This window comes from Scyliorhinus canicula, chromosome 4, assembly GCF_902713615.1.
Source record: "Scyliorhinus canicula chromosome 4, sScyCan1.1, whole genome shotgun sequence".
Lineage (NCBI taxonomy): Eukaryota > Metazoa > Chordata > Chondrichthyes > Carcharhiniformes > Scyliorhinidae > Scyliorhinus > Scyliorhinus canicula.
Window position 1 is genome coordinate 182,552,895 of NC_052149.1, and position 16,350 is coordinate 182,569,244.

Genomic DNA, 16,350 nt, shown 5'->3' on the forward strand with positions numbered 1-16,350 from the left:
CTTTAACTCAGTCCCATAATTAGCCACATTAACATCAGAGAAAATAACTTTACAACTATCAGTTAAATATTCTTAAACAGAAGAAAAATCTTAAACTTACTATCTATACCTGCTATTAACGCCAATTAATCAACACAACCCACAGTTCAAATGCAACTTATAAATAATGTTAAAACACAGATTACTTGCTTAGTTGTGTAGACCACTGTGTGAAGAAACCTTTCAGGCACAGAACCAGTATATTTCAGCTCTACCTAGCAGCATTTGCCAAAACTGCTGTTCAACTCAATATCCAATGTCAAGCTGCAAATCTCCAGACAGACCTGGCTCCTCCCATTAATTACATCATCAATATCTCACTAAGATGGCACATGGCCTACTTAGCTCGGACAAAATGCAACCCCTATAAATTATCTATTCTCCAGGAAATCACAAGCAATAAACAATATCCCATTAGATCTGTAATCAAGTAAGTGCTTAGAATGAATCATGATCTCATATTTTATGATTCCTTAAATATAGCTTCAGCAGACATACTGCCTGTATATATTTCAAACCAGAGATTTTAAGCACATTGCTGCCACAGATATGAAATCATATCAATTTCTTACATTCATCACAGGTTCCAATGGGAATGTATTTTTTCACATTCTGAAATGTTAGTTCTTTTCTGCCTGACCTGCCGATTTTTCTAACATTTTCTGTTTTACTGCATAGAACCTTGTTACGTCAGAGACGGTGGCCAGGGAGGGGGAATGAAATTAATGGTAAGGGTATATAGAGTTTCTGATGGAGCTCAAAGACGATGGTTTCCATCTTCTTGACCTCCTAATGGAGGAACTGGAGGCAAAGACTGTCGAACAAGCACGCCAACATCAGATTCAATGGAGAGATCAAGAAAGGTGGTGGTGAGGTAGAGCAGTGGTCATCAATGAAAATTAAATCTAATGAGTACCATCCCACTCGACACATTGCACCTGAAAGTCAGTGTTCCGTTGCGCATCATGGCCTGTAAATGCCGGGAGAACCCACTCTCAGAATTTCCCCAGCTTTCTACATCTCGTGAGATCTAACACAATCTCACAAAATGTTGTGATGTGAATCCCGTCCTTTGTGGGCGTGATCACCTTGGCAAATCTGCATATTAGATTGATTCAGCTAGTCTCACTCTAATATACAGTTCCTTGAAGTAACCGAGGCGTTGGTATCTATCACCTTCGTCTTGGAGATGTCGGCCGAGTGGCATCCAGCTGGAATGGCACTTGTGGGAGACTCCTGAGTCCCCCAGATGCTTGCCCTCTGGGAAGGGTGGCAGCCTGGCACTGCAGTGCCAGCCTGGTACACTAGCAGTGCCACCTGGGTGACAGCCTGCCATTGTCAAGGTGTACAGGTGGCACTGCCAGGATAGCACTGCCAAGGTGCCAATGTGGCTTTTTTTGCAAGGTGGTGATTGGGCCAGTGGGTGCTCTGTGCAGGTAAGTGGATGGGCGGGGGGCCGTGGACTCCCCATAGAGGGGGTTCGGCCTTGGGAAATGGGGTTCAGGGGTTTGAGAGATCAGGAAATGGTGTCCCGATCTCTGACTGCACGGAGGAGTTCCAGTGAGCGGAGCTCCTCAGTGCAGAAAATGGAGCTAAGTGCGGCCTTGGACGTGCATTCCCCGCTGAGGCTCCCGGTCTACCCGGATGGATGCTAGATAGCGGGGTTTTTCTTGGCACTCCGAGCACCAGGAAACACCCAGCTAATCTTGCACGCTATGGGACTCTGTCCCCATTCGAGTAGATCAAACCCAATGTCTCATCTACAAATCAGGAGGGCGAACAATCAGGTGGGAAATAGGAGAGGTCGGAGGATAGACATACTGAGTCAGCTTTGAAATTTGAGAGGTAAAAATACAATAACAGGATAGGGAGTCATTGCACAAAATTCGCTTGCTATGTCTCAACAAGTAAGAGTGTAAACAGGCAAGGACACAACAGATAATGGAAGAAAGTTATTAGAGATGGATGGTGTAGTCAGCTATGTCAAAATGTTGTAAAGAGTTTCATTGTAGCTTATATGTGAAGTACCATTGTATACAATTAACCATTTCTACTCTTCATGACAGTAATGAATAAATATAAACACGTAGCATTGAGAAATAAGAACAAAGCTTACTTTTAACTTAAGATTTTGAAGACTAGACATTACTTTGAGGTTATTACTGGTGATTAATTGCTTACTTCATTTGTTCATTTTCAAACCTTTATTGATTCAATTTAAAAAGAACCTCTCACTGAACCACAAATATAGATATTTTAAACAGTTCTAACTATGAAAATCAGCATACAAAGCCCAATGATATTATAAAAATGAATACATTTTCAGCATAAAATTAACCTTTTAGCCTTAGCAGAATAGATTTCCATAATCAAAAATGAAACTCACAAGACAGGAAATCTTAATATATGTACAATAGGGAAGATGACAAAAACTGCTACAATCTCCCCATGCAAAAGGTTAATGAGATAAATAGCTGAAAAACGGATGCCTTACCCTCTTGGACAGCTTGAAATGGATTGTTGGAATCAACAAATCGGACAGAGAAAGTTATCTTTTCATTTTGCAATATTTCTTCATTCATGTTCATTTCAGCCACAGCTAATCGAAACATTTTGTCATCCTTTCTGGCAGTCTCCTCAAAAATTGCACCTGAGAAAGAAAACATATTGGCATAAGGCTATTTGCTGTACTCTGCTTAGACAGGGTTTTTTGCCCCCCAGTGTGCATAATTTTGATTGGGGGGGGGGGGGGGGGGGGGGGAAAGGGGAGCATATAAAATACAAGGTCTTGCCCAACACCTTTCCACCCACACCTGAGCTGCCCTTGATCATACTGTAGATGGGAGGGTACTGATATTTAGCTATGATGTGGTGTTGGATTGGGGTGGGCACAATAAGAAGTCTTACAGCACCAGGTTAATGTCCAACAGGTTTATTTGGTATCACTAGCTTTTGGAGCGCAGTTCCTTCATCAGTAAATACCTTAATGATATTTAGCTTGATACCAAGTCAACTGCCCAGGATATTATGCTGTCCCCACTATAACATGTTTGGTGTCGGCAGTTCATTTTTTGAGCTTGGGGGAAGAGGTCACATAATTCAGCGAGTGCCCCCCTTGCCCCAAACCAGATGTGAAAGCCCCACCCCCCCTTTGTTCCTCACCACGTAACCTTCAAAACAGGCTCCCCATCACTCTCTTCTGTCTCCCTGGGCTCTTGGATCACTCCGTGCCCTGAACACCGGAGACCTCGGCAGCTATTGCTCTTCTTCCTGCTCCTCCTTGCAGTTCTGGCAGTGTCCGCTGCTGAGCCTTTTTTTTTTAAATTTTTCTTTTAAAATTTAGAGTATCCAATTATTTTTTCCAATTAAGGGGCAATTTAGCGTGGCCAATCCGCCTATCCTGCACATCTTTTGGGTTGTGGGGGTGAAACCCACGCAGACACGGGGAGAATGTGCAAACTCCACACGGACAGTGACCCAGGGCCGGGATTCGAACCCAGGTCCTCAGCGCCGTAGGCAGCAATGCTAACCACTGTGCCACCGTGCTGCCCTTACTACTGAGCTCTGGCACTGCCGAGACTAGGTGGAACCTCCTGGTCACTGAGGGGTACAAGTCCCACTGTGAGCTTTTTTGGTACAGTCGGTGCATTATGGCTTTGGGTTGGGTTTCTAGCAGCTGTGTTGGCTGCCAATTGATTCAGAGGGTGTGGGGGGGGGGGGGGGGGGGGGGGGGGGGAGTGGTAAACAATGCAGTCCACCTCTGTAAAATCCAACACAGGGGTGATTTACAGCACTATACAATTATAAATTATTTTCATTGAAGTCACTTAGACTATATTCCTTCGCATTACCAAATTTGAAGGAAGTATTTCGGTGATCAATATTTTTACAAGATATTCAACACTAATAATGTACAAACAATACAATCCCATTGCTTGATTAGCACAGTAGGTACATCAGAAGTGTGCAAAGATTTAAGACTCTTCAATCTTTTGATACTCAAATGGAAATTTGAATTTTCATCTTGTAGTTAACGCTATTTAAATTCCTTCCTTTTACCATTTCTTCGTCCTTTCTCACTGTTTTTGTTTCCAGTCCAGATCAGCACTGCCAACTTCCTCTAGGTAGGATATTCTATCCAAAGTTAGCTCAGGATGCATGTTTTCCCATCAGAAAAAATGTGTTTTAAGTATTTATTACAGCATATCAAATGTACTGGTTTAGCTCTCGAGGGGCTGGTTTAGCTCTCTCAGCTAAATCGCTGGCTTTTAAAGCAGACCAAGCAAGCCAGCAGCACGGTTCGATTCCCGTGCCAGCCTCCCCGGACAGGCGCCGGAATATGGCGACTAGGGGCTTTTCACAGTAACTTCATTGAAGCCTACTCATGACAATAAGTGATTTTCATTTCATTTCAGTATAACGTACATCTATTAATTATAAACTGTGTATGATTTGGGGCAGCATGGTAGCATTGTGCATAGCACAATCGCTTCACAGCTCCAGGGTCCCAGGTTCGATTCCAGCTTGGGTCACTGTCTGTATGGAGTCTGCATATCCTCCCCGTGTGTGTGTGGGTTTCCTCCGAGTGCTCCAGTTTCCTCCCACAGTCCAAAGATGTGCAGGTTAGGTGGATTGGCCATGATAACTTGCCCTTAGTGTCCAAAATTGCCCTTAGTGTTGGGTGGGGTTACTGGGTTATGGGGATAGGGTGGAGGTGTTAACCTTGGGTAGGGTGCTCTTTCCCGGAGCCGGTGCAGACTCGATGGGCCGAATTGCCTCCTTCTGCACTGTAAATTCTATGATTGTACTTTTAGACCATTTTTCAAACAGGTTAATGGACCAGATTTTTCTCTAGGAACAGCAATGAGGGTAACAGTATTTGCAATTGAGTATGCAGAAATTGGACAATAACATCTGGTGACCACACACACAGTTAAATATGGGAATCTGGAAGGTTCTGTCTTAAATACCTTGCTTCTTCCAAATCTTACAGAAAACAACACCTTGTTCAAAAAACTGGATGGTGTGAAGTTACTGTACACTTCCCTTCTATGTACTATAATCTATCTACATACACAAAACCATCAAGAAAAGTTAAAGTTTGCCTATTCCCCTCTAAGTACCCTGCGAACAGTGTTTCAGGTCCTAATAACTTCTGAAATGCCCTCTTGGCTGGATTTTCACCTTAGAGATGGGTGACAGGAATTAGAATATTTCCCAACTCAGAGTTCCCACATTAGGAAAATGTGCCTTATGAAAGATGCACTTTTCAATCCGGTGGTGGTGGGGAGAGTGGGGGTGAGTGGTGGTGACGGCGATGTGGGTGCAGCTGCATGTTGGATTTGCATCCACCGCCCCCTGAAAAGGGGGGTTGAGAGGCAGCTACCAAGGAGATTCCAAGTCCATCTGGTGAAAAGGCCTGCCTTAGTGCTCTCGAATTTGACCCAGTTGCATTAGATCCTGTAGCCCTTACATTTACTCACCCATTTTCAATGCCCCATCCATGCCAACTCTTGCCCTTTACCTACCCCCAATGGGCCCTCATACCTTCCATGCCAACTAATGCACCTCCACCCATCCCAATGCCCATTCTAGCTCATTACCAACCTCTTTGGTTGACTGACTAAGCCGCAGCTGCAAAAGCAGCAGATAGATGTGCACACCTCGAGAAGTGATAAGGTAGCAAAGGGATTAAAGTAGCAAAGGGATTAAACGTGCTATTTAAAAATGTGTTAAGAGATAGAAACTATTCCAGACAGCAGAAGGATGACAAACTACATACCTTTGTTCAAAGAGGAAATAAGTGAGGCCTACCAATTATCAACAATAGATATTATATTGGTAGTAGAATAAATAATAATGAGGATAGACCGGAAATTTCAGCTAGGATTGGAAACATGTAGGGCAGGATCTAACCAAAAAAAAACAGAGTCCGTTCTGTGTGGGACTAGCAGAACGTTCGTGGAACTATCCAACGGCACTATTTCTTACTAGGCCTCAGCAGAGAATGACCCACCGAGGTGGCACTCAGTCGCAGTTGGGCAGCATGGTGGCACAGTAGTTAGTACTGCTACCTCACAGCTCCAGGGATCTGGTTCAATTCTGGCCTTAGGTGACGCACGGTCTCCCCGTGTCTGCGTGGGGTTCCTCCGGGTGCTCTCGTTTCCTCCCTCAGTCCAAAGATGTGCAGGTTAGGTGGATTGGCCATGATCAACGCATGACGTTATGGGATAGTGCGGGGGAGATGACCTATGTAGAGTGTTCTTTTGAGGGGTTGGTGCAGACATGATAGGTTGAATGGCCTCCTTCTGCACTGTAGGGATTCTATGACTTCTCCATCATATAATCATGTTAAAATCTCTGATCAGTTCATTTCCTCCTCAGTATTAATTTATTTTACCTCCTACTTATCTGCCTGCAGTGGCTCCCCTATTGCAACAACAAGGTCCCGGTACAACTTGAGAAGATATGTTTATTTCTCTGCTTGAGGTAAGTGATCCATGCCTGGAGAAGTGCAATAATGGTGACCACCTTTGTGTGCTGGCAGCCAAATCAGAGAGTTCTACTGAATGTTTAAAAAGTCAAGGATGCTCCACATGCTTGGCCCTTGATTTGGATAAGAAGTAGAATATTCACTCTATCTGGCAGGGGCACTGCCAGGGAGCCAGGCTGGCAGTGCCAAGCTGCCCAGGTGCTAGTGTTTCCATGCTGGGCATTGGGCTCTGGGGTGCCCTGCCCATGTGGTGGGGTGTAGTGAGCTCGAGGTCCCTTCAATAAGTGTGTTAGGGTGTTTGATCATTGGGGCACCATTTAAAAAGCACCACAACTTAAAAGGCACCCCCCCCCCCCCCCCCCATCTCTGACTCACCAGCATTAGTTTCTGAGAAAGAATAATGGAAGATTGATATGCAATAAAGTTGGGTTTACATCGACCTATAACATGTCACAGTAGGCATAAAAGAGAACACAGCAATATGGATAGAGGTGGCTGAAAGGCAGACAGTGAGATCAACTAGTAAACAGATGTTTCTCAGGCTGTGGTAACTGGGAAGGGGCCCGAAAAATCATTAATATGATCAGTTTTGTTCTCCATAGTTAATTATTCTGTGACTTTACATATATGAGTCATAAGATATGCTAAATTATGAAATTATGAAATCTGAAGTGTGAGTGGGAGAACTGCAGCATTTGCATGCTATAGGAAAGAGTTTTATTGTTATATAAATCTCCCTTGCCATTGTTAAAGTGAGTCATGGGAATACTGTAATTAAATAGTGATATTAGAGTTGAGCAGGTGAGCCATCAGGTACCCTTGGCTTTTTTATGAATTAAATAAATCGTGTTGCCAAAAAAGAAATAAAGATAACAGGAATTAAATAAATGGAATGGGAGGTCAGAAATTAAATAACAGAAACTAGAGACATAATTAAGTATCAGGGCTGGGAATTAAACAAATAATGGGAGCCACAGGCATTTACACATCCCACTAACAGGGCAGATAGTATGTTTATGGAATGTTCGCAATGTAGCATTAAGGGATTGGAAATAAGAAAATGGCAGGGACTTTGGACCAATATTTTGAATCATGATAAATGGCATAAATAGCACAGAATAACAGACAATCAAGGGACAAAAGGGAGGGAGGAACTTAAAACAATCACTTTCAGTAATTAAAAAGTACTAGAAAAACAATGGAACTGAGGGCTAACAAGCAAGACCTGCATTCAAGGATCTTAAAACAAATGGATGCAGAAAGTGGATGTGTTAGTTGTAATCCTCCAAAATTTCCCAGATTGTGAAAAGATCCCAGCAGATTGAAAACTGCAAGTTAACACTCCTATTCAAGAAAGGAGGGAGACAGGAACAGCAAACTCTCGTCCAGCTAGCCTATCGTCTATTATTGGAAAAATTGCCAGAATCTGTTACTGAGGAAGTATTATCAAAACATATAGAAAATCTTAATACAAACAAGCAGTCAACATGGTTTAACGAAAGGGAAATCATGTTCCTTGAGGATGCAACAGGCAGGGGGGATAATGGGGAATCAATGTATTTGGATTTCCAAAAGGCATTCAACAAAGGTGCCACATTAAAGATAGACTGGACAAGATCATGGTATATGGGCAGAGGATTGGCTAACATGTGAAACAGAGCACGAGGATGAATGGGTCATTTGCAGGTTGACAAATGTAGAGGGTGCCACAGGGATCAGTGCTGGGCTGTTTTAGCACAGGGCTAAATCGCTGGCTTTGAAAGCAGGCCAAGGCAAGCTAGCAACACGGTTCAATTCCCTTGCCAGCCTCCCCGAACAGGCGCCGGAATGTGACAATAAGCGATTTTCATTTCATTTTTCATTATCAATACTCTATTCATGACTTGGGTAAAGGTATCAAGTGAATTATAGCCAACCCCTACTGATGAGACACAAATAGGTGGGAAAGCAAGCTATGCTGAGGACAGATAAGGGCACAAAGTCATGCGTGTTAAAAATGATGGTGCACCTACCCCTTCAGTTCACATTAATAACTCAAGAAAGTTGATCAAATTATCATTTCCTAATGAGGCCAGTAATTTGCCTCAACTTCATGAGGAATTTTTAAAAAATGACTTCTGGAAGTCCATATGAATAACATCCATAGATAATGCCTATCTGCTATTTTAGTCCCCTCTTCAAAGATCACAAGGCTTAGAACTATAGGAAAGTTACGGTGTGGAAACAGACCATTCTGCCCATCATATCAGCGCTGGCCAACAAAGAGAAAAAAATAAACTAGCCGTTCATTTCAATTCCATTTTCCAGCCTTCATAGTTCATAGCCTTCCAGTTTACAACATTTCAGATGCAGATACAGGTACCTTTTAAATTAGTTGAGCATTTCAGCCTCAACCAACATAGGCAATGAATTCCAAATGTCCAGAACCCATTGGGTGAAAAAGTGTTTCCTCGTGTCCCCTTGAATCCTTCCACCAATCACCTTAAATCTTTGGCCCCTGGTAATTGAATCCTCAGCTAGAGGAAACAAGCCTTTCCTGTAGACACTGTCTGTGGCCCTTCATATTTTTGTACACCTCAATTAGGTCAGCCCTTAGCCTCATCTGTTTTAAGGGAAACAACAGTCTATCCAATCTGTCCTCAAAGCTGCAATTCGAGCACTTACAACATTCTTCTGAATCGCCTCTGCACTCTGTCGAGTGCAATTATATCCTTCCTGTAATAAGGTGCCCAGAACTTTACGCAAAGCTAATTGTGGCCAAACCAACATTTTTTACAGTTCCATCATTACATTTTGCTTTTGTATTCAGTACCTCACCCAATAAAGGAAAGCATTCCATATGCTTTCTTGACCACCTTGCCCATCTGTCCTGCTACCTCAAATGACCTGTGGACAAGAATTCCAAGGTCTCTCACTTTCTCAACCTTTCTCAATATCTTCCCATTTATAGAGTGTTTCCTTGCGTTGTTTGCCCTCCCAATATACATTTCTTCACACATTTCTGAATTGAACTCCATTTGTCACTTCTCTACCCACTCAACTAAACCATTGATATCATTCTGGAGTTGACAGCTATCCTCTTCACTACCAACTGCCGGGCCAATTTTTGTGTTATCTGTAAATTTCCCAATCATTCCACCCACAGTTAAGTCTAAATAATTATTATATACAACAAGGCGCCAACACTGAGACCAGTGGAACACCACTGGAAACCGCTTTCCATTTGCAAAATCACTCATTGACCATTATCCTTTGTTTTCTGTCACTGAGCCAATTTTGGATCCAATTTGCCACCTTCCCCTGTATCCCATGAGATCTCACTTTTCTGACCAGTCGGCAATGTGGGATCTTTTCAAATGTCTGATTGAATTCCATGCAGAGAACATCCACCGCACTACCCTCATCAACCCTCCTTGTTAATTCCTCAAAAACTCTATTGAGTTGGTAAGACATGATCTTCCCCTGACAAAATGCTGCTGACTATCCTTGATCATTCCATGCCTTTCTAAATGCCAGTTTATCCTATATCTCATAATTGTTTTCAATAATGTGCCCACCACTGAAGTCAGATTGGCCTGACCAGTTTTCTGGCCCATTCCACACACCCTTTTTGAATAATGGTACAATGTTTGCAGACCTATAATCCATTGGTACTTTACTTGTATCCAACAAATATTGGAAAATAGTCCTCAAAGCATCCATTATTTCCTCCCTGGCTTCTCCCAACAGCTTGGGATACAAATCATCTGGCCCAGGTGATACATCCACCTTTAAGGATTCCAGACCCCCCCCCCCCTCCCCCAAGTACTTCCTCTCTCATCATGCTTCTCCTATCTAATATTTCACACTATTCCTCCGTAACTAGAATGTCTGAATTATACCTCTCCTTAGTGAAGACAGAACCAAAGTAATCATTGAAAACTCCACCCACATCTTCCGAATCAAGCCACAAGTTACCATATACATTTCTTATAAGGATCTTTTCCTTATAACCTACACCTTTGCAAATTCATACCTGTTGTCTCCAATCAGGTTAACATTTTCAATATTTTCAGTCCCTGTATCCAAAAGCGTACATTCCAGTAATTTATCAAAAATAGATGTTCGCTTAATTTCTTGGATTGACCCTCTCACCTTTCTGACATAGCTGACATGCACAGCCTAAGAGATTGGTTCCCAAATGAGAGAACTTTGGGGCATCTGCAATGATCTCATCCAGTTTCTTTTACACCTAGGGATGGAAGACATCTGGTCCTGAAGATGTGTCAGTCCCCAGTGCTAACATTTTCTCCGTTACTACTATTTTTGGCAAATCCCCATCCCCAATCCAGGAGGCAATCGAACGGCACACTACGCCCAAAAAGCAGCTTGCTGCAGTGCAGCGTGGCCGATAGAAGCTAGGAGACATTGCAATGTAAATCCTGCCTGTTGTGGGCAGAATCACTTTTTGGCAAATCTGCATGTTAAAGCCAGATAGCTAGTTTCACATTAATGTGCAGTTTCCCAAGGTACCCGAGGCATTCATATCTATCCCCATTCACCTCGGAGATCTCGGCCAAGCGCCATTTGGTACTGGTCTCCACAAATAGGGACCAGACGGAAAGGCACCTTGTGGGGGTCTCCTAGGGGATGTGAGGCCCCTACATTCATGCCCTTTAGGCAGGGTGATATCCTGGCATGGCTGGTGTGACCTGAGCACCCTGACACTGCCATCCTGGACCCTGGAAGTGCCATCTGGCACTTATTTTATTTGACAATATCAGCTTTCAAGGTGTCCACATTATCCTGACCACCCTACTTTTCCTAATATTCTTATAAAAATGTGTTTGACTTTGATATTCCTTTCAAGTTTCCTTTCATGCTCCCTTTTTGGAGTCCTTACACCTGTCAACTTTGTTGAACTTTGTTGCCAGGATCCGTTTGTTTTTTGCTGTTCTTTTTCTTTTAGTTTTATGTTGTCCCTTCGTCATTAATATGCTTTTATGGCAAGAAGAACTTTTGCCTCTGATGTGCAAACTGGTGTATCAACTTAAAAAGTTTCCTTTTGAACACCTGCCTTCTGTTGTTTTACCCATAACAGATTTTCCCAGTTTACCATGTATATGCTCTGGCTCCTTGCACTCAAGTCAGCCTTACCTAAATCTTAAAATCATAAGAGCTGTTTGTTACTAAAATTCACCTGAAGAAGGAGCCGTGCTCCGAAAGCTCGTGTTTGAAACAAACCTGTTGGACTTTAACCTGGTGTTGTAAGACTTCTTACTGTGTTACTAAAATGTTAGTGATCAATCCCTCTCCAAACAATCTACATTTAATCCATGCAAACCATGCACCATTTCCCAAATCCCTTTATTTGCCATTTCTTTAAGAAACCAACCTTTACCACAGTGTAGATCAAGGTGCAATGGGTGAAGCGTATGCAAGCTCCAAATTAGTCTCTGCCCCAGGCCGATCGCGGGTCACTTGACTCGCTTTGCCTGGCGAGATCTGGATCTCGCCCTTGCTGTGTAAGGTCCAGATCTGCATATTTAATTGAGCCTTACAGCTCATTTAAATACCCAGAAACCAAATTCATCCGATGCCCAGGAGTCACTGGCTGTGCCTGAGAGGCCTTGCCAAGGCATCATTTAGTACTTGTTCACACAAACGTGAACCAGTCGTGACGGCACCTGGGGGAATTTTCAGGGTCATTGGAGACACCTGTGTGGTTGGGGATGGGTGGAGCGGCACCCTGGCACTCCCTCTTGGATCAGGGCACTTTGGCACTGCCAGCCTGGCACCCTGGCAGTGTCACCCTGACACTGGTGTGCACCTTGCCAGGTAGCGGGGGAGTGAGGAGTGTGACTTTATCATAATTGTAAGGAATACAAGGGTTAATGAAATGTCTAGATCAACCACTAGAGGGCACTAGATGTAAAAGTATATAAGACATTGTTGCTAAGCCTTGTGGGTGAAAGGTTGAGGAGAAAGCTAGAGAACAGACTGAAGGAAAGATATAGCGTGAGTGACAGCAGGTTATTGTTAATGTAATAGTGTAGAGATTAGTAGTAGATGAGTGTAGATTATATGTTTATTGTCAACTATGTGTATATAGGAGTCAGTGTTGACAACCCTCAGTATGCCTACGTGGCGCACCGTGACGGCCGACAAGATACAGTCTCCCTCTGGGATCTGACACCTGCCGGTTCCCCAGCGACCATCACCTACGCCCCCCCTACACCGCACACCGCCCCGCCCCTACACGGCCTACACTTCTCCTCCCCCCATCGCCGACCCAAGGTGATGAAGCTCCAGACGACACACTCCCAGAGTCAATGAGCCGAACACCCGTGCCCGCAGCGACGCCGGAGCTGAGGCAATCACAGAGAACGATCAAGGCGCTGGAAAGACTCGATCTGCGAGCCCACTTCACCCCCACTGGAGTTCAATTTTTTAACAGGGGGTGAATGTGGTGAACGTATTGCTGCTACAATACTCCACTATATTGTATTGTATTATGTTGATGCCCTTGTGGGCTCCGTCTGTGGCTCCGCCCCCTCGGGGGTGGTATATAAATCTGCAGCCTGTAGACGGCACTCAGTACAGAGCAGTCGCAGGCAGGCACAGATCTAGCTTATTAAAACCACTGTTCACTTCTACTAATCGTCTTGTGTGAATTGATGGTCGCATCAGTCATATTATCATAAATGAAGGCAATGCAAAAGTTAATGAAATATATGCAGACAGCCACTAGAGGGAGCTAGTCCCATAAATATATAAAGGATGGGTCATTTTTTTTCACAAATTTAGACTACCCAATTATTGATTTTTCAATTAAGGGGCAATTTAGCATGGCCAATTCGCCTAACCTGCACATCTTTGGGTTGTGGGGGTGAAACCTACACAGACATGGGGAGAATGTGCAAACTCCACGTGGACAGTGACCCAGGGCCAGGATTTGAACCCGGGTCCTCAGCGCCATAGTCCCAGAACTAACCACTGCGACACATGCCACCCTCATAAGGGTTGGGGCTAAGCCTTGTGGGTCAAACAGATGATCACGAAGAAGAAGAAGAGATAGACAGCAATTAGTGAGGCATGAGGGAAAGTTGTGCACTTGAGAGTTCTGCAGTTGAGATAGCATAGTTTAATATAAAAACCTTCTACTTTCAGAATGTAAATGAATCTTAGTTGGTAGTGTGATAAATTTATAGTTTTGTTCATTAAAAAGCTTTGTGTTCTTTATTCAACACTACGCATCCAAACCATCCAGGTGAAGCAAATTAGAGAACACAACACTATCCAAGCACAAACCATCCTTATCTAGAAATACATTACAATTCCTTCACGGTTGCTGGGTTAACATTCTGGAACTCCTTCGCTAATAGCACTGTGGATGTACCAACGCTTCATGGACCAGAGAATTTCAACAATGTGCTTAACAATCACTTTCTCAAGGCAATTATGATGGTCAATAAATGCTGACCTTGCTCGTCATACTCACATCGCGTGAATAAATAAAAATAAAATGCCTCCTTTAGCTCTTTGGCCTTGCCACACACCTCTACTCTTTTTGGATACTGCTTAAAATCACCCTTTGTTGAAGAATTTGGTTACCCCTCCTAATAGCTTTTTCTTTGGGATATCATACATAAATTATGTCTTTGTGAAAAGCATTAGCACATTTCTTTTCCTGTTTAAAGATGCTAAATAAACACCGTTGTTGGGCCAGAAAGAAGTGCCCTATTAAGTTGCGTTTTATTCTGATATGTTCCACCAATTAATTCTTCCTGGACCAGACCTTGCAAAGATTGAAAAGAAAATAACGAGTCAATTAGCACAGACATTTGTGATATTCTTGGCAACACAAGTCTCTCGCGCATTAGAAACCTTTCTTGTTACAATTCTTATTTGACGTATTCTCAGCAGACATACATGCAAATATGAGTGCAGTTAATAGAACCCAGATCTTTGGAGAAGGCAGGAGGCACTGAACGCCTTATATTTTGAGTTACTGGAGGAATTTAGGGAAAGTAAAAGTCTCCTTCTGCAGGAAACACCTGTGTATTGAGTCATGTCTTTGTATACTACTCGCTGATTGTTGCATGGAGTTGCTATGACAAGAGATCTAAAGCATAAAAGACGAGTGCAACAGCAGACTACATAGCACTGCAGGACACCATTGGTGTCAGATCAAAAACCCATATCTTAACTTGTCATAAATGTCAAACAATACCTTTTGAAATCCAATTCAAATCTTCAAACAGTGGGGGTTGGACAAATTAGCATAAGAAATTAGATCTGTAAAACGCGACAAACCGTTCCACAGTTGTAGAAAGATTCCGCCATTTTGATAATGGGGATGGAAAATAAATCGAAAATAGTCACAATTTTAGATTCTGTCACGATAGCTTTGTCCGACGCAGAAATTAGGAAATAGTTATCAAACCTCAACCGAAGTGAACTTTTAACCTTCACTGAAACACTTCAGTTCCACACAAATAATTGGATGCATGGGGGGGGGGGGGGGGGGGGGGGGGACGTCTCCCAGGTGATCACGAGCCCTTGGATGCTTGGGCTATGGGCAGGGTGGTACCCTGGTACCCCAATACCACCCAGGCACCCTGGCAGGGCCACCTGTGTGCCACCATGGCACTGCCAAGCTGGTGGGGGCACTGCAAGGGTGTCAGCCTACCTCCTGCACTGACAGGCAGACTTCATTAATGCAGGAAATGGGACTGAGTGCAGCCTCGGCACGGCATTCCTCACTGATGCCGCAGAATGAAGCAGCGTCCTGTTTATGTGCATGGGGCGGGATTCTCTGTGGCCCGACACCAAAATCATGATCAGCAATCGGGCAGAGAATGGATTCCAAGCCTGAAATGGGATGGCGCTGGTTTGATGCCGGTCCGCCATGCTCCGCCCCCTCCAAACTGGCATCATTGGCCAAGCCACCCACGCTGCTCCGCCCTCGATGGGCCGATTTCCCGACAGCGTGGACCAAGTGTGGTCCCAAGCTGTGGAGGCCCGGCATGCAAGCTGTAGACTATGTCCAGCGCCGCCACCCTCGGCCAGGATCCATGCTGCTGGCCGGCGGGGCATCTACTAGGGAGGACGTGTGGGGCGTTGCCAGAGGGTGGGCTGTGGGGTCACAGTTCGCGGTTGGGTTGACGCCCAGCCCGGGACCCGACCGTTCTCTGGCCATTTTCGGCGCGGTACCAGTGAGTGTTTCATGCCGATTTTTTGGTTGTGAAAGTCCACACATGCTCCGCTGGTGTCAGCACTTAGTCTCCCAGACGGAGAATCCAGCCCCGGTCTTTAACAGCACTGCAAGCGGCAAGAAACATTCAGCTAAACACACACAGCACGGTACTCTTTCATTGCCGTTGAATCATGTCCAATGAAACAAGGCCAAATAAGAATTGCCAAACTGTTTTATTTAATAATGGGTGAACTGAAGGGAAAGTTTTACAGATCTCGGGCGGCATTCTCCCCTACCAGGCGTGACGGAGGGTCCCGGAGTAGGGGAGTGGCGCCAACCACTCAGGGGTCACTCAGGGAATTCTCCCCATCTTTGGGGGCCAGCCCCGCGCCGGAGTGGTTGCCACCAGAGGACCAGCGCAAAAAACCGGCGCCCCCGGCAGTGGGGCTGGCCGAAAGGCTTTCGCCGGTCCGCGCATGCGCCGGCAGTGACGTCAGCGGCAGCTGGCCGCTGACGTCACTGCCGGTGCATGCGCGATGTGGGGTTCTCTTCCGCTTCCGCCATGGCGGAGGCCGTGGCGGCCGCGAAAGAAAATAGAGCAGCCAGGGCACTGGCCCGGACTCTGAGGGGGGGCCCCGAT

The 16,350-nt window shown here is 44.5% G+C and overlaps 1 protein-coding gene across 1 annotated transcript in view; it reads right to left on the reverse strand.

Annotated features, from left to right (window-relative positions):
- The window catches only part of LOC119965205 (glutamate receptor ionotropic, delta-2-like), a 591,162-nt gene that overhangs the window by 548,510 nt on the left and 26,302 nt on the right, over nucleotides 1-16,350 (reverse strand). Inside the window, exon 2 of the mRNA XM_038795644.1 lies at nucleotides 2,534-2,689. Within this exon, the coding sequence (XP_038651572.1) occupies nucleotides 2,534-2,689 (156 nt within the window). The remainder of the gene's footprint in view (nucleotides 1-2,533; nucleotides 2,690-16,350) is intronic.